The sequence below is a fragment of the Pelmatolapia mariae genome, linkage group LG17, assembly GCF_036321145.2.
Source record: "Pelmatolapia mariae isolate MD_Pm_ZW linkage group LG17, Pm_UMD_F_2, whole genome shotgun sequence".
NCBI classification, from domain to species: Eukaryota; Metazoa; Chordata; class Actinopteri; order Cichliformes; family Cichlidae; genus Pelmatolapia; species Pelmatolapia mariae.
Genome location: NC_086242.1, coordinates 10,882,536 through 10,907,094, shown reverse-complemented (window position 1 = coordinate 10,907,094; position 24,559 = coordinate 10,882,536). Strand labels below are relative to the sequence as shown.

General features: G+C 39.5%; 1 protein-coding gene across 2 annotated transcripts; it reads right to left on the bottom strand.

Moving 5' to 3' along the window:
- Positions 1–1,934: 1,934 nt before the first annotated feature.
- LOC134647071 (proline-rich protein 5-like) lies at positions 1,935–24,490 on the bottom strand. Of its 2 annotated transcripts, XM_063501220.1 has the most exons (10): positions 24,280–24,490; positions 20,801–20,883; positions 17,180–17,347; positions 16,387–16,467; positions 15,699–15,805; positions 13,363–13,454; positions 13,150–13,290; positions 4,995–5,139; positions 4,565–4,867; positions 1,935–2,472 (listed from the first exon to the last, which is right to left on the bottom strand). In XM_063501220.1, the coding sequence occupies exons 2-10, from the start codon at positions 20,824–20,826 to the stop codon at positions 2,120–2,122; spliced, it is 1,416 nt and encodes a 471-aa protein (XP_063357290.1). In that variant the 5' UTR covers positions 20,827–20,883; positions 24,280–24,490; the 3' UTR covers positions 1,935–2,119. The 2 variants fall into 2 exon arrangements, with proteins under 2 accessions (XP_063357290.1, XP_063357289.1); XM_063501219.1 differs by lacking the exons at positions 20,801–20,883; positions 24,280–24,490 and adding an exon at positions 19,623–19,718.
- Positions 24,491–24,559: the final 69 nt, after the last annotated feature.

Genomic DNA, 24,559 nt, shown 5'->3' with positions numbered 1-24,559 from the left:
TTAAACAGGTCAGTGTATGAAATAACACCGACAGGCTTAGAGATTGATTTAAAGCCCCCAGCAAACAGCTGCTAACTGGATATTCTTTTTCTGACCACTGTGTAAGCCCTAGCTTTGGTTGTGTGGGAAAATCCAAATTTAACTTAAGTCATTTAAATCTCATTTCTTCCTCATTCTGATGCTTAATTTAAAGTTAAGCAAATACATTCCTAAATGTGCTGAGTTGCTATTTGGCTGATTAGATATTTGCTGGCATTTGAACAGGTGCACCAAAAGAAGAGTAATTTACTTTAGTCCCCTTCTTTATTCCATTTTCCATGGATATAGTTTTGAAATTCCACATTTCACTTTTTATTGGCCAGGCTAAAGATTGGATTTCAGACTGAATTAAGGATTGAAAACAATTTGGTTAAAATTACTAATATGATCATAAGTTTAACAATTAAGTTCAAACGAAAAATCTTGCATAACATTTTGTAATTAAGACAAATATCTAAAAACTAAAGATTTTTTTCTTTTTTTGCATTTTCATGCTGTGTTTCTTTTCCCTTTGATTGTCTAAATGCACCCCTTCTCCTAATGGCAGATGCATGTGCACATTAATACGAACGACACAAGGTGGCAGCATCTGCCTTTTCCCCCTCACCATATAGTGACGTGAAAAGTTAAATATGAATTCAGACAAATTGATCCCTCATGTAAACTGAAGTTTCAACATATTCTATTTGGCCTCTCACATACCGATAAAATAAATCCAGGAAAAAAATATATTATCAATCTTCTGATTATTTTTGCCAAATTTCACATACATTGTACAAAATTTTCTCAACAGCGTCCAAACATATTTGCTTTTAAAGCCCCGTTTTCCAATTATCTAGAGAATCTAAAGAACAGCGCTAACTCCAAAGCATGTAAAACACAAGAGCTGTGTCGAATGTATAGTTTCACTTGACTTATATGTTGTTTATTTATACCTTGAACACCTCTTTCTTTTTTAATCGGTTATTTTGTTTGTTTGTTTTCCCCTAAAGTATACTTTTTTGTTTACGTACTTGTATTTGTATATATGACTTGTAAAAGATACTGCAAGCTGTGAAATTTTCCATACCCTTTCTATAACTACATTACTATGTATATTTGTTGTTAAATTGTTCAAATAAAGAAAAGAAAAGAAAAAGAAACGTGGACGGTGTACTTAAAAAAATGAATTCAGACATGAGTGCTCGTGATTATATTCAGTAAACGCAAACTACTAATATACGTTGCAAAACGCAAAATACAGTTTGTCAGCACAACTTTAACGGCTGCATTCATGCAGAAACAGGAAGCGCATGCTGCTGATTCTGATTTCGGCCCAGATGTGTAAACAAGGAAAACTCACATTAAAGGTTGTTTAGACAGACTGTAGCTGCATGACAAATGATTTACACATGGCTTTCTGCTATTTTAAGTGGACACTAACACAATGGGAGAAGAGCTGAGATAAGAAAAGGGGACAAGATAAGGTTTGGTAAAAGATGCCAAATCTGGGAGTGGAACGAGTTTTCTATGCTTTGCTGATAAAGCTGTCTTTGATTTCCCACCAGTTTAAGTCTTAATTTGAAACAGAGAAAAAAAAATGTTTAAATCAAATGAGTATTTTAATAGTAATTTAATAAAATATGATTTGCATTGCTTGTCAAACATGGTAGTTTTCCAAAACATATGAAATGTTAGAAGTTTGACTGTCCAAGCTTTTCAAAAAGTATCCAAAAGTATCTCCACGTTTTTCATGCTTCTGCCCTTTTGCTGTGTTTTATGTGTTTTCCATGTTTTCATTTATAGTTTTATTTTGTGATTGTTTAGTTTGAATGTGAATGAATAATATAAATCTCCCCACAGGGGCCAGTGTTGATGTTTCTAGCTAACTACAATGAAATATTACAAAGGCATCATAAAATTAGACTTGATTTTAGTGAAAAAGCACAAGACATAGAAAAATAATCCAGTTTTAAAGATTCCCTGAAGATCTAGAGTCTCTAGAAAACAGCAGTTTGAGGAATGTCAGTCGTGGCTCAGACCTGCATCACACAGGTGAAGTTTGCACACATCCACACACGCACACACATTGGTCTGTGTGTCATGCCACACTCTCCTTGCTGCTGTCTCTGGTGTCTGCTGACCCTCCTGAAGATTGTTTTGAGAAGTTCAGGAAGATCCCATCATGCTCTATCTCCGAGTCCAAAGAATCATCCATCATGTGGTCCATCATCATCTCCGGACTGGAAGAAGGACTGGGACCAGAGCTGGTGTCCTGAGCCAGAACTTTGGAGGAGGAAGAGTCAAACTCCAGCGAGCCAGTGCAATGTGTGTCCTCGCCTGGGGAAGGCTCAGGGAAGATGCTAGGGGAGTGTTGCTGACGCTGGGTAGGGTGGGGAGCTGTTTGGCTTCCAGCACCTATGGTTCGGAGTTTCTGGCTGGAGGTTGCACCGTCTGCACAAAGTAAAGCAAAACTTTTGGAGGTGAAACTGATTTTCCTGTACGTTTCCGTACTGTAGCTTGTTAGCAAAAAGATATTTGGATCAAAGATTCCAATAATAATACTGTGTCAATATTAAGCATTTCTGTCTAGATTTCACTGTATAGCAAATGCATCTTGGGATGGTAGAAACATCACCAGATAACTCCAGTGATTTCAGGATTTACACTGCTGCCTCTGCAGAGCATGTTGCCCGTTACTTTTAACCTCACTAACCATCTCAAACCACAGTCTGTCTCACAGCTCTGAGAGATTTCGTAACATAATATAGTTTGACCTTAATGAAAAACCTCCACAGCATGCATGCTACTTTTTCAAGAATACGCCAATCAAATCTCACTCCATTTCTTCATATTTCTGTAAAATTCTAACAAATGGAAGAATCTGAGGCTGGTGCTAGACATGCATGAGGAGAGCAAGACAGTGGTGAGGTGTGCAGTAGGAATGACTGATGGGTTCAAGGTGGAGCTGGGATTACATCAGTGATTGGCTCTCAGCCACTTCTTGTTTGCAATGGTGGTAGACAGGCTGACAGATGAGGTTAGGCAGGAGTCTCCATACATCATGACGTTTACAGAGGACACTGTGATTTGTAGTGAGAGTAGGAAGCAGGTGGAAGAGAGCCTGGAGAGGTGGAGGCATGCTCTGGAGAGAAGAGGAATCAAAGTCAGTGGAAGCAAAACAGAATACATGTGTGAGAATGAGAGGGAGATGGGTGTAACAATAAAGCTGAAAGGAGTAGTGATAGTGAAGTTAGATGAGTTTAAATACCTAGAGTCACCCATCCAAAGTCATAGATAGTGTATAAGAGAGAGGCAGAAGATGCTTTGGACATGTACAGAGGAGGAACAGAGGATATATTGAACAAAGGACGTTGAAGAGGAACTGGTAGGCAGGAGGAAAAAAGAAAGACCACATAGAAAGTTCATGGATGTAGCAAAAGGAGAAAATGCAGAAGGTTGGTGTGACAGAGGAAGATGCCAGGGACAGGGTGAGATGGAGGCAGATGACCCTTTGATGACTACTAAAGCGAGACTAGTTAAAAGAAGACGACGACGATGAAGAAATAAGGAAGATTTGTTTCTCTGTTTCCTTTTTTCTTGGTAATATAAGCTATTCCTAATTCTCTATTTTTTGTCACTTCTGTTTTTCAACATCACCATGCTCATTTCAAAATTCATAATCTTTTATTATGAATTCAGTACTACTCCCTTCCAGTAATCGACAGTCATTGTGAAAATAAAGTACATCCCCTGTCAATTCTAAGGTTTTAAATACCAGGACATAATAAAAAAAATATATCAGGTCCCTACCAGGACCTCAGACACAACCTCAACTGAACAGCAACACATGTATTTAACAGAACTAAACCAAAATGCACATGTGCTACTTCAGTTCTTTGAGGTTTGTTGAGATTCACTTATGCACAGCTCTCTTAAGGTCCTGGCACAGCATTTCACAGGTTTTCTCCAAATGCGAGTCTGTACATTATGGCCTGAAATCTCCACTCTGCCTGCATTCTTGAAAACTTATCTCTCACTTACATCTTGGATTCTGGCTAATCTGGTTAACCCGATAAATTAAAATGTTGCTCTACTTCAAAACCAAAATCCATTCAGTTTTGTGATATTTTTTGTGCAGAAGAAGTATTACTCCTAGTTTAGTAAGAATCAAAATGTATGTATTAATTAATTATTATTTTTTTACCTAATTTAAAAGGTAAATATCACTTGTATTAATGCATTGGAAAACACTAACACTTATTTTTAATCTGTCAGAAATAAATGTAAAAAACTGTCAGTCTCTGTCAAGGAACCACTGATCCATCCATGCATCTTCCACTTATCCAAGTCAAGAAATCTTTCAGGAAATCATGAAAAAAAATCCCAAACTTTGGTTGGGTTGTGGAGTTTTTTTCATATGTACTCATCTATAATTTAGACAGATGAATAGCGCTGCACAGCTGAGGAAAAACACGTATATTTACTTTTGAGCTCCACTGTCTTTTTATAAAGGGATTCATTAACTCTAGCCATATAGTCCTACCTGAAAGTGAAGCAGAGGTGGTGGAAGCTGAGGAGTGATTGGCGAGGCTCGAAGTGCTGGTGTTACTGTTGTCAGGGGCACTTGTGGTGGACTTTGTCTTAGGGATGCTTTCCTCCACGCAAGACGTCATCTCACATACCGAATGCCGCCTGATGCCTGTGCCGCTCCCTGTGGAGGAATCTATGTCATACTCTACTACAGGGGTTAGCATGGGAACATTGTAGCTCTTAGAGCGGACCACTGGGTTTTTGACAACAGGAGAACTGCTTAGTCTGGAGGACCAGGAGTACTGTAGGCGTTTTTCTAACAAGGACAAAAGAGAGAAGCAGAAAGAGAAACCTTATTAGTTTAGAATTCCAAACATTCCGCAAAAACCACAGAAAGCCTGAATTAAAATGGAATTTGTGAGTTTTTTCAAGTACACACTTACCCAACAGACAGGAAGAACAGTGCATACTGGAGGATTCATCCCTGGAATATAAGCCATGAGTGCCGAGGTAAGGAGAGACCACCTTCTGTATTAGCGCTTCAAGGCGCAGGTAATCATCTGTTACACCTTTAGACTCATGGACACCCTGGATCAAAGGAACACAAACATACACATAAAAAACACAAGTTTGTCTTAGCTGGTAATTGCAGTGTGTTGGCTGGCACTAATGGAAACTTTAGAAGCAGCGAAAAAAGAAAAAAAACTGGGGAAAGAGAAAGTTCTCTATTTGGCTTTCTGTGATTTTATCAAACACTCTACCACTTACTGTGAAAGATCTCTGATAAACCTTTTTTCAGTTTAAAACACGGCATGTAGACTATCACGGTATGTCTTTAGAGACTAGGCCAAAAAGAACACATTAAATATAGCAGAATCAATTTGGTGTGAATGTTAGCCTTGTATAAACATATACAGTGGGATGAAAAAGTTTGGGCAACCTTGTTAATAGTCATTATTTTCTTGTATAAATCATTGATTGTTACAATAAAAAATGTCAGTTAAATATATCATATAGGAGACACACACAGTGATATTTGAGAAGTGAAATGAAGTTTATTGGATTTACAGAAAGTGTGAAATAATTGTTTAAACAAAATCAGGCAGGTGCATAAATTTGGGCACTGTTGTCATTTTATTGATTCCAAAACCTTTAGAACTAATTATTGGAATTCAAATTGGCTTGGTAAGCTCAGTGACCCCTGACCTACATACACAGGTGAATCCAGTAATGAGAAAGAGTATTTAAGGGGGTCAATTGTAAGTTTCCCTCCTCTTTTAATTTTCTTTGAAGAGTAGCAACATGGGGGTCTCAAAACAACTCTCAAATGACCTGAAGACAAAGATTGTTCACCATCATGGTTTAGGGGAAGGATACAGAAAGCTGTCTCAGAGATTTAAGCTGTCTGTTTCCACAGTTAGGAACATACTGAGAAAATGGAAGACCACAGGCTCAGTTCAAGTTAAGGCTCAAAGAGGCAGACCAAGAAAAATCTCGGATAGACAGAAGCGATGAATGGTGAGAACAGTCAGAGTCAACCCACAGACCAGCACCAAAGACCTGCAACATGATCTTGCAGCAGATGGAGTCACTGAGCATCGTTCAACCATTCGGTGCACTTTACACAAGGAGATGCTGTATGCGAGAGTGATGCAGAGGAAGCCTTTTCTCCACCCACAGCACAAACAGAGCCGCTTGAGGTATGCTAAAGCACATTTGGACAAGCCAGCTTCATTCTGGAATAAGGTGCTGTCGATTGATGAAACTAAAATTGAGTTATTTGGGCATAACAAGGGGCATTATGCATGAAGGAAAAAGAACACAGCATTCCAAGAAAAACACCTGCTACCTACAGTAAAATATGGTGGTGGTTCCATCATGCTGTGGGGCTGTGTGGCCAGTGCGAGGACTGGGAATCTTGTCAAAGTTGAGGGACACATGGATTCCACTCAGTATCAGCAGATTCTGGAGACCAATGTCCAGGAATCAGTGACAAAGCTGAAGCTGCGCCGGGGCTGGATCTTTCAACAAGACAACGACCCGAAACACTGCTCAAAATCCACTAAGGCATTCATGTAGAGGAACAAGTACAACGTTCTGGAATGGCCATCTCAGTCACCAGACCTGAATATTATTGAAAATCTGTGGTGTGAGTTAAAGAGAGCTGTCCATGCTCGGAAGCCATCAAACCTGAATGAACTAGAGATGTTTTGTAAAGAGGAATGGTCCAAAATACCTTCAACCACAATCCAGACTCTCACTGGAACCTACAGGAAGCGTTTAGAGGCTGTAATTTCTGCAAAAGGCGGATCTACTAAATATTGATTTCATTCCTTTTTCTGTGGTGCCCAAATGTATGCACCTGCCTGATTTTGTTTGAACAATTGTTGCACACTTTCTGTAAATCCAATAAACTTCATTTCACTTCTCAAATATCACTGTGTGTGTCTCCTATATGATATATTTAACTGACATTTTATACAGGAAAATAACGACTATTAACAAGGTTGCCCAAACTTTTGCATCCCACTGTATAACCATGCTCAGATAAGAAGAACGTCAGCAACCTGGCTCAATATAGAGAGAGACAGATAAAACAAAACCATACGGCTGGCTTAATCTTACTCTTCTAATATAAATTAATACCAAGGTTATGCAACTTTTGGATTCAACTTAAAAATGTTCATCAGATATAAGAAAATAATCACATCTATCACATAATCACATTTTATGCGGTACACTGCGCTCAAAAATCTGTCAAAAAATGTTTTAGTACCACTTTGGTAAACTACGAAGCCGCATCGCTTGATGGATTGCCGGAGCATTACAGCTGCCGTAGTCAAGAGCTGCCAGAGTCAGTGTTGCCAACTTAGCGACTTTGTCGCTATATTTAGCGAGTTTTCAGACCCCCTAGCGACTTTTTTTCTAAAGAAAGTCGCTAAAAAAGACGTGAAAGCGGGTATGCTTTTACTCTCAACTTTTACTCTTCAACTTTTTTTTAGCGACTTCTAGCGACTTTTAGGACAGCCAATTGCGATTTTCCTTACTGAGGAGTTGGCAACACTGTGCCAGAGTATCTGGGTCCAAAACTCCGTCTGCTTCAGGTCCCAAAGTCAAACGGACACTGTAGCATCACTGAGAGTCAAAAACTGTCTAGATTCTTTCATCTTTAATAAAATGGTCAGTGTTGCTGCTTTACCAGGTGTAACAATTAAGTTTAATACCCAGGCATCCATCAAAACAGAATTTATTAAATTTAACGGAGTTAGAAGTTAGCAGGAAGCTCGCTAGTTTCCACCTAAACATGATATAGCATGTTCTGACTGACAGATTTCTGAAAAAATTAAAACGTACAGCTCTGCTATCACTTCCAACATAAAGGAAGACAAAAAAAAGTAAACAAGCAGTGACTTTTGTCGGGTTACTGTAGTTGGGCTAGCTGGTATATAAGGATGTGATCGCTAGCGACATGGCTATGTTAGCATAATATAAACAGTGAAGCTGGAGGATGAATGCTAACTATTTTCCACTGATAAAAGTTAATGGGACAGTTCCCGATGGTTAGGGACAAATGCAATCGCAACGCAGGATGCTGTAAACGGACCAAACTTCAGTCAGGAGAACAACTGAGATAATCCATCCACAGTACGATATTAGTCATTAATATACTGCAACAACATGGGAATAGAGCAGCTGCGAGACAATTCAACATTAATGAATCAATGGTACAGAAGTGGAGGAAGCAAGAAGAATGAGTTGAGTAAAGTTTGACTTATCAGACTGTTTTGTTTTGCTTAATGTGCCTTATAATCCTGTGCGCCTTATGTATGAAAACAGACCGCGTTCATCGACAGTGCGCCTTATAATCTGGTGCACTTTATGGTCTGAAAAATACAGTACACAAACAGATATATACCATCCTCACTCCAAAAGGGAGCAGCCCTCTTCTCACTACAAAGAACAGGGCAACATGGTTTAGGTTTGCAAAGTTGCATCTAATCACAAGACTTCTTGAACGATGCCCTTTGGACAGACGAGAACAAAGTGGAGATGTTTGGTTATAATGCGCAACAATGGCTAAAAAAGAAAAGAATCAAGATGTTACAGTGATCCAGTTAAAGTCAATACCTCAACCTGGCTGAAATGCCGCGGTGGTACCTTAACAGGGCCATGCATAAACAAATGCAAACTTCAATGAACTGAAGCAACATTGTAAAGAAGAGTGGGCCAAAGTTCCTCCAGGGAAATTATTTGTTTATTGCTGCCAAATGTCTACAAGCTACTGAATCATGCGGTGAGCTTAGTCTTTCACACACCGCTTCCGCTTTTTGGGATTAAGTAAATGCTGGCATGGTGTAATTTGTCATGAGCTGTATTTCATCTAAGGTTGTATTCAGATCAATTTAAGAATTGGGAAGGAATCTAAAGTTTTTCGCCACAGATATTCCCTCTCCTTTTAGATCTGGATGTTTGTGGCTTTTGAGCAGCTAAGTGCTTCACCAGGCCCAACAGCTGCTTTAATAAGTAGCTGTTGTTGCTATTGTTGTAGCTAGAGTGTCTGCTATTTGATGCTGGTCAGATAGTGTTCAGTGGGCTTTTTGTTATAGCTGAACGGTTAAATAGTTGAAAATCTGTATTATGATGACCTTGATGGTAGTGAAAACAATGAGCTAAAAGAAAGTTCGAGCGGAGAGGAACTGCACAGCGGATCTTTTACACCACACAGTCATTTGAGCCACAGATATAAATCATCTTTAACACAAAAGTACTTCTGCTGTTTGAAAGTTTCAGATTTTGTGTTTCTGTTCAGTTAAAGCCACCCCATGCTCTACAGTTGGATGTAGTTCAAATTTACTTCCACAACATAGTTCATGAAACACATGAGACACATGTGGCTCCAGACCTCACTGCAATATCTCGAAATGACAAGGGATAGATCAGTGAAGTTTCAATATTCTAAATTGTTAAGCCCATGCACGAAAACCACAGCACAGAAACAAACCACATAAATAGCACAGACTTCAGTGAACTGGCGTCACAGAGGCTTAACAGAATGAAAGGGAAATTACAAACAGATGAATTGAGGAATTAGCAAAAACTGCACTGTTTCAGTGCCAAATTTTACCTCTCTTACACACAGCCTTTTTCTTAGCTGCCCTACTTCCTTCCTTCTTTGGGTCTACCTGTCATCTTTTTCTCCCGCTTTGCTCTCTGTTGATATTCGCTGTGTGCAAACTAAAATAACTCTGCAGTATATCTGTGCACAATGAATAAAAGAAGGGAATAAATAAATTGTGCTTTCTATTTTCGTCTTGTCTTGCCCTCTCAGTCTGAATCTGGAAGGACCAGATTTGGGTCAATTAGTCATCATAATAATGTCCAAGCTAAACCAAACAGAAACAACCCCATTCTGCATTCTCTACAAAACTGAGTAAACCCACTGTCATGAACTACCAGGACCACAGCTTATCCGTGACTAGTACCTCTCAGGAATCTCTGTACCAAGTGCTTTTAAGTTAAAAGGTTTGGTAGATGGGTAAAATATCTAAAAATGACCCACACACTAGTCTTATTTTATTCTATTTTACTTATTTTTAACATATTCCAACCATGTTGAAATTCAGAGAAAGTACCACAGCTGTTGTTACTTAAGCAACACCTACATTTTTCATGGTATTCATCTGCTCTCCTCTGTATCCTTCTGAGAATTAGAGAATTAGTCACTCTTTGACACTTTGATCTATGTGTGTAATCAAGGGGACTGTTTTTAGCTGATTTCCTTTGAACTATTTTTTACAGGCTGATGAAACATTGTTAAGTTATGAAGAAGAGACAAAGTAAAATAAAAACCAATGGGTGACAGAAGAAGAAAGCTCACATGGCTACCTCAGTTGCAAGAAACACCCATATTTTCTGGGCCTACTTGAGAAGCACTGCAACGCTCCAAATGTGAATCAATCCCCAGACTAGTATGTTAGCATGTTAGCACGACATAGCAGCATTAAAAAGCACATTTACAGTCTGGTACAATTAAATGCTTTACCAAATCCTCTTCTCATATCAACTCTATGATGTATGACTTAAAAAAATAATTTAGATGTTGTTAAAGTTTAAAGTGTGGCTGGTTTAAATATGTGCCATAGGAGGTCTATTAACAGGGGTGCACATAAGTGGTCCGCAGGTGCGCATGCGCTTTCAAAATAAAAGACGTGCACCAGATAAGAAGTTGCAACGCGCGTTTGCGTACATAAGATTTTCTGGAGGAGGACAGACATTTGTTTAGAACTCTTAAATATGTCGAAGAAGCAAGCTCCTTTAAGCAATTACTTTGGTGTTCCTCTACCTCCAAAGAAATGTCAGAAGGAGTCCAAACCTTGGACAAAAACAGTGCCTTTATCAAAGGCACTGTTTTTGATTCACTCTCACTTAAAGTCAAAAGAAGTTTAAGTTGCAGTTATAGTTAGTCAAATTCATGTAATTTATCAGCCTGTTAGCACTAAATAGTCGATAAGGGTGTAACCAAGCACGCTTGCCTGTCATGGTTCTGGGTCATTTTGACCCAGCATTTTCAGTTTCTTGTATTTTGGTGTTTTTTCTATTTTATGGTTTATTTTCTAAGTCTTTAGTTGTCCTGTTTTGAACATTATAATCCTAAGTTTCAGTGTTATTCTAGTTAAGAGTTTTGTTCTTAGGTTTAGTTCAGTGTCTAGTCTGTGCCTGTCATGTTTCCTGTTTTACCTTGAAGGTCCGTGTCTCATGTTAGTGTGTCCAGTGTTGCTCTCCCCTGTGTTGTCATTATGTTTCATTCGAGTTAGCTGTGTCCTCATGTGTCTTCACTTCTCCTGATCACCTCATGTGTGTATTTAAGTCCTCCGTCTCCCTTTGTTCATTGTCGCGTCGTCTGTGCTACCTACCCCACATCCTGTCATAGTTTTCATTGTCAAGTCCTAGTGAAAAGTCATAGTGAAAGTCTTAGTTATAGTTTCCCAGTTTAAGTTTAGATTTTCCCTGATTTTGCCTTGCTTCTTGTCTGTGAGTGTCAGCCCCAAAATAAAGGCTCACTTTTCGTTAAGCTCAGTTTGGCTCCTCATCTGTGTCTGTACCTGGGTCCACCTCACTCATTCCACTTGGTCTGCCCGCGGACCGTGACATTGCCTTAGCAGATAACTTACTGTTCCAACCTCTAGTTTAAATATGGTCGCTTGTGGCTGTAAAATAAGTGACATTTACACTGAGCTAGGAAAAAAAAGTGGAGCACTACGCAGAGTCCCCACCACCGTGCTGCAAGACCACATGAAAGAGACTATTAGTGGCTAATGTTGGAGTCTGTTAGGGGTTCACACGGCCTCTCCAAACAGCGTGACACCACCAACAACAGTCCTATAAAATTTCAATTACTATTATTACTCTAGAAATGGAAGAAACCATTGCATTTATGTAACAATGGACAAGACCAAACTGACTGGTTATAAAGTGCTATTATTGTAACAACTAGCTTCTATGTGCTTTCATCCTGCCAGCTATGCTAACATGACAAGCTCCCACATTAAACTCAGCTTAATGTGTCAGCTTAAACTCACACACTACACCACTCTGCCTGCTAAGTTAACTAATATTAAACATCAAACTATACAAAAAGAAATAATGTGACGCTAGTGGAAGTCACATTATTCACGTGTCTCTCCCTTACATTTAAGACAACACTAGCATCATTTAGTTATGCATCATTGTATTTTTCATTGCTATTATCTGCTCTGCTTACCGTGCTCTTATTTTTTCTCCTCTACCTCTTTTTTTAAATTATTTTTTTTCACTTCCAGAAGCAAAGCTCCCCTACATTATTATTTAGAGGCTTTTGTTGTTTTCATGTGGCCCCATAAGCAGATCAGATCTCTCCAACTGACATTGCCACTGTTATATCTTCATCCATGCTCAGTCATCAGTCAGTCAGTTTCAGTAAAATAAAAACTTCAGATGAACAGAATGGACTTTCTGGGTGTACCACTGCTATAGTCACCACAGTGACCTAGGACCCCTGCCTCACCTGGTGCCAAGTGGTGTCTGTGCTGTTTAGGTCTCTGCAAACTCTATAAGAAGTTACTGTAGGGCATCAAATATAAAATGTAACAAACTGAACTAAAATATATAAGTACATTATTATAAATTATTGGAAAAACTTTTAAAAAATGTGAAGAAATGGACAAGCAACTCTTTGCCTCCACCACAATTTACATCAACTGAACTAAGGGGTACAGAGGTCTAATAAAGCTCCTGTGAAGTTGTCACGGCCTTTAATGATAGCATAAATACTCATAATTCGCACAGACAAACAGGGTGCAGAGGGTCCTGAATGGTCATGGGAAGACAACCGTGCTCTGTGTTCACACTGAGATTACTTCCTGTGGGATCCCTTAGCAACAACTTTTTCTACCCTCTGCTCCTCTTTCTCCATCTGTTGCCATTTACCCTGTTCACTCATGTCACAGTCATCAAGTCATGGATGTCAGTGTTAAATGGTGCACACTGATATAAGAGATAGCACGAGAGATTATTAGACGAAGAGGATGGGAGAGGCAGACGACAAAAGTGTGTGCTCACCTGTAGTATTAGTAGCATCTGTATGATGGAGGGAGGAACTCGGGCTCGTGGCCGAGAGAGTGCCTCGTCCAGTTTAAGGTTGAGGGTGATGGTGTTCCTGAAGTGAAGAAGAGCCAGCTGACGGACTGATGGCTCCTTTCCCTGATGACATATACACATGTTTCAATGTGATGAAGGCCTTTATTTGGAGTATTTGTTTGCAAGAATGTGTACCTGTACAGGATAGAAGATGGCCTGCAGCATGGACAGAACGTCACAGAAGAAGAAGTCCCACGTGTCAGCCAGAGAATCCAACAACTTCTGACCTGCGATACAACCAGGCAGATCAGTTATAAAAGTATCAAGACTGATGCAGTAAACTAGATATTGGGATTGTGGAAAGCATCCTTAAAGGACTATGCATAAAAGTGGCTGTAGTTTCCAAATAGTTAATGTAATACTGTTGTTGAATTCCTTGAATTCAAACTCAATGTTTGAACTATAATCACGGCTTCATTGTTTGACACAAGGGCAGAGTGCAGAGGCAAGATCAAAAAAATGTGTCATTGCAAAAATACTTATTGACCTATAAAAAACAGATCTGATAATCCCGATAGCAACTTTACAGCTTTGTTCTTTTATTTCTAGTGGGACATTTTTCTGCATATGCATGCACACACACACACACACACACACACACACACACACACACACACATGCAAACCTTCTTACTAATTGACGTAACAGATCGCTTCCTGTCTGGTTTTGTGATGACGGTTCTGTCACACAAATCTTTCACCATCAGAGTGCGTGCGTTATATCAATTCAGCAGTGTTTCAAATAAAGGTCACACATTTACCACAGTACAAAATACCTTTCTCTCACTCTACCTGTGTGCGTGCATCAGTGTGTGTTTCTGTGTGTCCTTGTGCAGAAAAATGGCATGATCTTACCAGTCAAAGTAATATTTAACTAATGCAGTTACCTCTGCATCTAGAAATTTCTTTAGTAAGTTATTATTTGGCCCTGTTTGAAACCATTAGAGACTAGACTTGTGTCATGTTAAGATAAAACACTAATCTCGGACTTCCCCTGAAACAAACTACTGGTAGTGTGAACACCTCATCAAAGCCAGAAGGCTTTGTCGGCTATGAACAAAGGAGTTGAAACTAAAGACTCAGCAAAGAATTTTGATGTAGAATTTTTTTTTTTCATGGTGAAAAAATTTCTCTGCAAATAAACAAGTAACCTAGATGACACGAAAGGTTGTTTTTTTTTCCATTAAAATGAAGGATACACAATTTACTTGAGAAGCAGGTACAGGTGGTGTTAAACGTCCAGCTAATACACATTTTTGCAATTTTTAGCTTAATATTTCTGAACTTGCTCTTTTGTTCAGTTTCTCCCTGGTAATTGGCACTGATATATCAGAGCTATAGAGTCATATGAAAAAAAAAGTTATTAAAAATAAATAAAATGTTTTTTTAAAAAAGGGCTTTCAGTGGATCATTGCAACAATTTGATTCTTTTCTTTTTCAGCCAATCTGTTGCAGATTTGTTGCTGTACTCGGGATCATTCCATGACCCACTTTTGTCTAAGCTTTAGCTGTTTGTTGAACAGTTGGCCTCACATTTGACTCTAGAATACTTTGGTATACAGAGGAGTTAATGGTCAACTCCTGGTCCTGTGGCTCCAAAACAAGCCCAAATCATCACCCCTCCATCACCGTGCTTCACAGTCGGTATGATGTGTTTGTGCTGATATGCTCCGTAGACTTGTAGTCAAGACCGCCTAAACCAAGACCAAGACAAAGTCGAGACGAGACCGAGACAGAAAAGGCTTTCTTAACTTTTGTGTGCTGTTGAAAACTGACATGACGGTACTGTCATGGCCTTTTGCACATGACACATTATTGAACGTTACGTTGTGTGTCATGGATACTGTTGACTCCAAATCTCCCGACCGCTATGTCGATCTGAGACGGCAAGACCGAGACAGCGAGACCAAGGCAAGACTGAGGGATCTGAGACCAAGACAAGACCAAGACCAAAGTCCGTCGAGACCAAGACAAGACCAAGACCACGTAAAAGTGTGTTCAGATACAACTTTGCAAACCTAAGCTGTGCTACCAAGAGACTTTTTCCTGGCAATCCTTCCAAACAAATCATACCGTGATGAACTTTAACATTTAATATGAAGCCTACAGAGGCTGTAACTCTTTTATTGGATGCTTTTTTTTTCAATTTCCCTGAAAACCTGTGTTTGTGCCATTCTTATCCAAACTAAAAACTTACAAACTTGCATATTTAGAGATTTTATCCATGTAAATTTGCTCTGACATCTCACAGCTTTAAAGAAATATTTTATAAGGTTAAAGGGACAACTGGATGTTATTTTTACCCTTTTATGTCTAAATTTTAAGCTAGTAATCAAACTGTTTAAACATCAGTCTCTAGCAGCCATTTCTTTATTCAAAACATGATATACCATCATACAAATAAAGGTTCACATTTCTCACTCTGTATATACTTTCCACTTTCTGTCTATTTTCTCAATAAGTTGTGTTTACCTTCATAGAAGCGAATCTTGTCCCTCAGAATGACCATTCCTTTGGTGAGCAGCTGGTTCTGAAGGTACTCAGTAAAGAAGGAGCCCAGCTCAGTCTTCAGCAGTTGCCTGCAATGGTTATAATAACAGCACATGAGTGGATACTGGACATGAAGCGATATGCTTACAGTCACACATCATCAGCGATACCTCCTTGGAAATGAACCAGATGTAATGAGCTTGCAGAATGCTGTGTTTACAGAGCATCAGACTCAGGAAATGAGAAATGATGCTGCTCACACTGCATACATAACATCTGGAAATTTCAATAAAACTTTCCACAGTTAGCAAAGGCTAACACTGGCTCAGTATGATGATTGAACATCAGCAGCTCAAAGAACAAACACTGTGTGATTAAATACACTAAAATGACAGATGCTGCATTTCCATCCAAGGATACAGTGTCTCTTCTTTAAAGCAATTTTAAGGTAAATCCAAATTATGAACAGTATAACATGCCTGTGTTAACTTGTAAGCATGTTTATATATGTTTCAAGTAAGAAATATTCTGGTGCAGTAAGGTAAGATGGGAAATCACAGCTTTAGCAGTGATAATTTAATCAAATATTCTAAAATACAAACCAGCTGAGGGTAAAAGTTCAGGGTGCTGGTGTAAAGGTCAGCAAGAGACATAAAACTAGACAGCTAACCTGACACCTTCATTCAGATTGTAGAGTTCATTTTCTCCCAGATCCTTCCTCTGAAAAACTGAGATTACTGCGTTGTGGATGCTAGAAATAAACACACGGAGAGGCGAAAAGCATTTAGAAAGAGTGACACACATACATGCATTTATTTTTATTTTAATTGTGCCGTTTGAACAGTCGGTGAGCTCTTGAAGCCACCTCAAAAGAACTGGTTAAAAATAAACTTTGAAAAGGTTTCTTTACCAAAGGAAGGCCATCGGAAAGGTAAAACATACTACAGTGAGACGGGCATGAACTTTTTTGACTGAAGGTTTGCGTCCAGTTTAATTTGTTCACATAGCCTTACAGCCACCCAGCAAACTGACAGCTCTTGCTTTCTACTCTGTGCTGTTTATGTTGAATAAAGCAGGAACACAATTAGAAACAACCATACAAAAGAGTGAGAAGAAAGAAATCCAAAGAAAAAAGAAACCTGCTAGGCAGAATGGGAAAAAAGGAGGAGGGAGTGAGGAAGGGATGGATGGATGGAAATAAAGTGTGGTAGTGATGGACCCTGAGGGAAGAAGGCAGGCAGAAAGAGCTGTTGTCCATGTGCGTATATGTATTTTCATGTGTATGTGAAAGGAGAGTGTCCTATTCATAGCATGGACAACAGCACTGACAGAGCTTCCCACTAGTAAAGGAAATACACGCACAAGCACTTGTTCATGTAAAAATTTGTGATGGCTTATCCATTTACAAAATAAAGTATTCACTAAAATATAAACTGGCATTGTTTATAATAGACAGGGCTAACCTGTTCCAGGTGGCGTTAGCCCCGGCCCTCCTCTGCTGGGTCCCTTTGTCTCTGCTGCTCTCCTCTGTTCCTCCCTTCTCCCCACCTCCTGTTGGGGTTTTTGCCTGGGAGAGGTCAGTCAGACTGGAGGACGAGCCGGTCCCCAACCTCAGTTTGTTATGGAGGCTCCTTGAAAGCCAATAGGAAGAAAGAGAAAATGCTTATAAGCACCAACTTTCATTTCTTACGTGTACTGGAAAAGATGATGTGAAAAGCCTTATTTGTAAAGGTCATCTAAATGAATTCATTTCATTTCCTTAAATATTGCTGGAAACATGGGAAATAGGTACAGCAATTTATTGCACTTGAATGTGCAACCATTTATGGATATACGGTATTTAGGTTTGTACAATTCTAACAAGCCTGGAAGTCAATATTTGGTGTGAACTCTCTTAGGAAAGATTTCTTGTAATCTCTCTACAAGAAAAAGTTCTCCAGATTTCCTGAAGGATATTCAAAGCTTTTCTCTGGCTGCCTTTTTCTCTATTCTCTGTCAGGATGATGCCAGATTGCTTCAATAATGTTGAGGTCCGGGCTCTGGGGAGGCCAGTCCATGACCAAAAATGTTCCCTTGTGTGTTTTCCTGTCCAGGTTTGCTTTTACTGCATTTGCAGTGTGTTTGCAATCACCATTGTGCCAAAGAACTGTTGCCAATTTTCCAGGTGGTATTACATGTTGGATCAAAATCCGATGGTACTTTTCTTCGTTCATAATTCCATCAGCTTTGACATCATCTCCAACACCGCTAGCTGAAATGCATCCCCAAATCATGACAGAGCTTCCACCGTGTTTTGCAGCTGGATGTAGACAATCACTGTTGTACCTCGCTCCTAACCACCTCCACCAAAAATGTCAAACTGATTTTCAGTCCAGTTCTTGTGCAATTTGGCATTCCTCAGCCTTTTCCCCTAGCCCTTCCAGAAGAATGGCTTCTTTACAGCCAACCTTTACATGAGAACATTTCTGATGAGGTTTCAGTGAATTGCAGACAGATCAACTGAAAGGTCATTGCTCAGCTCCTGTGTCACGTCATTTTTTTTTCTAATTTTTTAAGGACATTACTTTCAAGTACAGTTCATCGACTGTAGATACGTTTTAGGCCTGCCACTTTGTCTTTCACCATCCATTTGTCCTGTTTCCTCAGGAGACACTGCACACTGTGCCAAGATATGTTTTCAGCTACCAGGTGTTTGGGAATACTATGGAATATTATTTTATGCCTGTCAAACTGTGTCATATTTAGCCTTTTTTTGTAGATTCATTAAAGAAATTGAACCGAATTATATGCTTGTGTGTCAAGCTGTTAGTAAAAAAGTGCCTAAAGATGTCATTTAAAATTGGTTCTTTGCTAATACACCTGTTATATATAGACCCAACACTGGTTCATCCTTTAAGTTAGACTATTTTTTATGCTTGAATACTTTATAGATCATACTTTGTTAAGAAGCTTAATAAAAACAATCCTCTGAAAATAGCCAGGTACAATGACTGGACTGAATATGTAGCAGCTACATATTACAAATACAAACACATGTATGATCTTCATTTTGGCATATGCAAATTAAAAGCTGTTATACTGTAAAATGTTACTTTGCTACACAAAGGGGGAAAATATGAAAGTATCAGCTGCTGTGCAAATACACTTCAGTCATTTTCCAGATTTTGATGGCTTTCAAAATTAGCATTTAATAACAGGTGATTGCTTTTTATTAGCCATCTGTTAATGTTTACACTAGCCTGGGAACGATACTGCTTTTCAAACAATGAGCAAAGAGATGGGCACCAGTCAAACAGAAGGATAAAAATAAAGAGGGAGAACAGAGTGGGGAAGGACCTGAGAGTAAGAAGCTCAAGAAGAGAGTAAGAAACAGGGTGTGGATAAAGGTATATAACACATGCTGGATCAGGTGCAGAAAAAGCAAACAAAGCACGTCGACAGTAAAAAAAAAAAAGAAGAAGAAGAAGAAGCAGAGATTGAAACCACAGACATTACAAAGATAAAAGAAGGGTGGGAGGAGTGTACAAAGAGGTAGATGAAGAGGAAAAGGCGCTTTAGAGATAGTAAGAGTGCTCTGAGTCTTTTTCTGCAAATTAAAGTGTTAATATTTGGATTTTAATTATACTGAAACTCTAGTAAATTAACCCACAGGAAACTCAACAAACAAACAAAGTGCACGTGTCCATTTTTGGGTAATGTCTATCAAACATTTACTCAGTCACTTCTGAATTTACAGGTGAATCAAAAATTTAAAAAACACCTTTAAATGGCAGTCACATTAAGATGTGTTTGCAGTATACATAACTACTACAATACTGTGTTTTTTAATGTCCAGCAAAAGAAAAAAATCTTTCATGTTTAGCAAATATGAAAAACCTCAAATATACTTGCAGGTATTGTACTTACTCTAGCAACTGAAAAGGTACCACATATCCCCACTCCATGACTGTGAGATAAAACAAGGCCTGTCTCTTCTCATATCCTTTTCACTTTCCCTCTCTCCCACGTCACTCTTTGTGCTCTTCTCTACCCACTCCTCTCTCCCACTTTACCGCTCTCCTTCTTTTTCTCCCTTTGCCAGTCTGTGCCAGTTGGTCAGCATGTGACCCTGTGAGCTTTTGTGTCAGGCGAACAAAGGAACCCTTTGAGGTTCGAATGGTGCCAAGAGGCAGAGGAAGGATTTAAAGGTGACACAGATTTCACTTTACCTTCCACTCGCCTCCCAGAGTGTGGGAGAAGCTGTAGTCAAGCTGTAAATACAGACTAATGACTCTATTTATTTAATATTGAACCTTCAGTATTTTTGGTATTCTTCATACTGAATGATCGGTAATCAGCGGACACATTGATATGAAAAGAATTTTAAGAAAGTGCGAAAGCTCACGAGAAAAAAAGGAATGGAAAATCTGAGCCAAGTATAAATAAATAAGGAAAAGGAGATGGAAGGTATAGTTGCTGTTGGTCCATCTGTCAACCTGAATCTTAGTTCAGCTCTGCATAAATGGGTCAGAGCGAGAAACTGGAGCCCTGGGCTCAGTCACACGTGCAAAAAGACAGCACACATCCTTGTGCAGAGTTCATGTCAAAGTCAGGACGACTTTTTAAGTTTAAGTTCAGAGCTGCACCTCTGAAAGAGCGAAATTGAATCTACACATACTTGAGCCAAAAGCTTGAAAAATGGATGATGCAGAAGATAAAACACAATAGTGAGGTTCACAATAACAACTTAACTACACATGGTGTCTATTGTTCTAATGGAAAAAGGTATTTACTTTATAAACGAAAGGATGCCGACATAACTTGGAAGTAAAAAACTTTTTTTTGGCGCTGAATCAACAGGACGAGCTTAAAGACAAATAGCTGCCCTCTGATTACTAAACAATGGGGACGTTTGAATGAGTGAAAGCATGAATGAGGTCACTCAGGAATGTGTGTCTGTGTGTGTGTGTTTTTCACTTTGATCGACATTTGTGTGTCACAAAGGATGGAAAAAATGGAACTCTGTGTAGTGAATAGGAATTGCTGGTGAAGAGTGTGTGTCCGCGCGTGTGTGTGTGTGTGTGTGTGTGTGTGTGTATGCTTACCTTCTAAATGAGCCCTCTCGTTCCATGTTAGTCTCGACAGATGGCTAGCAACCACCCTGAAACTGCCACTGAAGAATCAACATCTGAAAAAAAGGAAACAAGCAGGATTATTAGGGAAAAAATATGTATTTTGTCAGCTAATATCAGCAACTTTTAAGCCACTTAACTTCTGTAAAAATTAGAAAACTGTATTCAGTTTTAATTTAATGAAACCTCAGTAAACAGATCTTTATCACAGAGCACATATTAACATGTCACAGCAAGAGAACACAGAGGAAAACACTAACAGTTTTAATTTCACTCCCCGAAATATTTAAACTTGTTACAGAGTTTTATGTTACAGAATTGCTGCAGATTTTTACAGAGTGGAATCTGTGTGGCGTATACAAGACAAAGAGACTGTGACACCCACATACTTCAGCTCAGGACAGTGATATGAAATAGGTATGATATTTTGTACTTTTCCTAATAAACAGGAATTAATAGGGTAAGTAGTCTCAAAGGTGCTCATAATTAAATGCACTTGATCAACTGATCATCAGCAGGTGTGGCCACATGTGTAACAGTAGTAACAATCTGGGAAGGGTTGTAACATAATTTTCCAAAGTCCAAAATTCTGCAGTAAGAAAGATTATTCACAAGTCGAAAACAGTCGAGATAGCTACCAGATAGTCGTTCCCTGGAGTGGACGTCCCAGCAAATTTCCCCCAATGTCAGACTGTGAAATGCTTAGAGAAGCCGCAAAAAACCCAAGAGCTACATGCAGTGAGACTCTAAAGGCCTCATGTAGCATGTTAAATGTTAAAGTTCATGACAGTGCAAGTTAAAAAAAAATAAATGAAAAAGACTGAACAAGTGTGGTTTGTTCGGAAGGATTAAAGGGAGAAAGTTTTCTCTCTGAAAATGGCAGCACAACACTTCTGGATCTGGAACAATGCCCTTTGGACTGAGAAGGTTAAAGTGGAGATGTCTGCCCACAGTGAAAAGCACCACATGTATCAGTGAAAACACCTCATACCAAATGTCAAGCACGGCGGTGGAAGGGTGATGGTTTGGGTTTGTTGTGCAGCCACAGCACCTGGGCACTTTGTAGTCACTGAGTCAACCGTGAACTCCTGCCAAAGTATTCTCGAGTCAAATGTGAGGCCGTCTGTCACGCAGCCAAAGCTTGGGTGAAATTGGGTCATGCAATGGGACAATGATCCAAGCACAGCAGCAAATCTACAAGAGAATGGCTAGAAAAGAAAATAGCCAAGGCACTGCAATGGCCTAGTCAACCTAACTGAAATGCTGTGGTGGAACCTTAAGAAGTTGTGCATAAACGGATGCTCACAAAACCTCAATGAACTGAAGCAACGCTGTGAAGAGAAGTGGGCCAAAATTCCTTCACAACAACAGAAGACTAACAGAGTCATACAGAAAACGATTACATCAAGTTATCGCTCCTAAAGGTGATTCTACATGGTTTTTAATGATGGTGGGTGCTTTGTTTTTCCACACACAGCTTCTGCATTTTGGCTTCATTTTGTTAAGTAATGACACAGTGTAACATGTCATTTGTTGCATTTAAATAATCTTAGAACTTGGTAAGTACCAGGTGTTTTTTTGTAATAATATCTCAAAATGTAAAAAACGTAGAACTGAGAAAGGGTGTACTTTCTTTTTCCCGTTACTATAAAACAGTTCTCAGACAGATAAACTCACCGATACCCGCCCAACTAGCGAAGCAGACACACTATTCTAATCAAATTACAGTAAAGTGGTTGAGACAGACATTTGATCCTTCCGCAAACTCAAATGCCCCTGCTTTCTCTCTCTCTCTCCCCCTCTCTCTCTCTCTCTCTCTCTCTCTCTCACTCACACACACACACACACACACACACATAGATAGAATGTCACACTTGATACATCAGACAAGTCAACTTTAGTCGGCTTTATCCTCACCTATCCTGAAACTGTTTTAATGGTTTTAAGTTTTGAGCAAAGCAACTTTATTTTTACTGCATGCTTTGAAAAAAAAAACCCCAGAAAAATAAAAATGCAAAGTTATTCACAGACATTTATGCATCTTTTTATAAAACACTATGAAGCTTCAAAGAAAAATAAATAAATAAAGTATATAGTTTTGGCTAGTTTCATGTGTAGTGCAGGTGGTGATTAGGTGAAACAGGTCATGATCAGGGTAATCATGACCTATTTAAATTAAAACACAGGAGCAATAACTCTCCAGTGGTTCGTCCTTCAGTTCCTGGAAACTGTATTTGCCGCTATGCAATATACACCATGATCTTTTATTGCCTGACAGCTGCAGTTATATGAACTAGCAGGGCTTTCATAGCTATCATATTTTCATTGTTTTATTTTTGACTCATTTTTACATGAAGCACACGCTCAGTAAGAAATCAAGGTCAAACACTTAGGAGGCCGGAAAGTCACCACTTTCAGTGTCAGAGCTGCTAATGTTAATGTATGGTTAAAATCCAGTGAGTAGAACAGTCACAACTTCCTTTGATGGCTGTCTATGGCTCACAGAGGCTCTGGTAACTTACACTTGGCCGTGCTCTTGAAAATGTATCCGAACTGAATGATACACATGAACCGAGGCTTAAACCTTGGTCTGCAAGCACTCCTGTCTGCTTCTGCCTCTTTCTTGCACCACAATACAGAGTGGTATAATGGCTTGCTTAGGGGCACAGGGACTGTGGTTTCATGGACTGTGGTTATGAGGGCTACAGAGCATTTCTCATTCAGCATCTGGTCAGTATTTCATGAAACAAAACCAGCCCTCTCCCACTCATTTAAAGCCTGACCTCTCTCTGTGTAAAGCCTCCTTTACTCTCACTCACCAACAGACAGTTTGGACTAAGTAGATATCTGGGGCCCTAGTGCTGAAAATTAACACCCTTAATCTGCTTCAACTGGAAAATACACACATGCACACGCACATACAAACACACACGGGCACACATTTCTTTCTGCAGAATGGCAGCACAGCAGGGAAATTACAACCCTTGCACCAGACAAGTGCTGAAATAAATGTCTGGGTCTTGCAGCAGGTTTGTCTGCTGCACTAGCCACTCTGGTAGAAAACCAAACCACAAGCTGGAGGTCCTGATGTATATAAAAAAGGAAACCACGGGTGTATATTTGCTTAAGAAGTATCCTGCTCTGACAAGCACCCATCAAGACAGGCTGTCCTGTCATCCCGTGGGCAGCTTGTATGCAATACGGGTTTAAAATATGCAATACGCAGAAAGAGGGGACCATGGCGCGTAAAGATAGCTCCTGGTAGGAAAGCATTTAAAGGAGAACACATAATTTTATACCGTATCATATTATATGGGTTACATATATTGGGCTCAGTTCAATATCTGAGACGAGCTTGCTATATATTGTATGTGTTCTTCTCTCGTTACAAACCACGAGCAGCTAGTGGATAACACCTCTACTTAACTTGGGTCAGAGTAGGTAATACTCACTTTTGCAGACGTCTTCCTCGCTCCATTAAAGCAAGTGCTCCTTGAGTTTAAATGGAGTAGCAAAGCTAACGGTAACTCCAGCTTTTCTGTGAGGACTGGATTTCCACAGGATGGCAAATAACAGCGCACCCTTCCAACCTGTCAGCCCAGACAGGAGCGCGTAAAGGTGGCGCACGCGATCCTAAAAAGATCCGATATGTGGATCACACAGCAGCCAGCGTGAGCTGTGAGCTGTCAGTGCGGTTTAAGTCACTCTCCGACAGAGAGAAAGAGAGAGAGG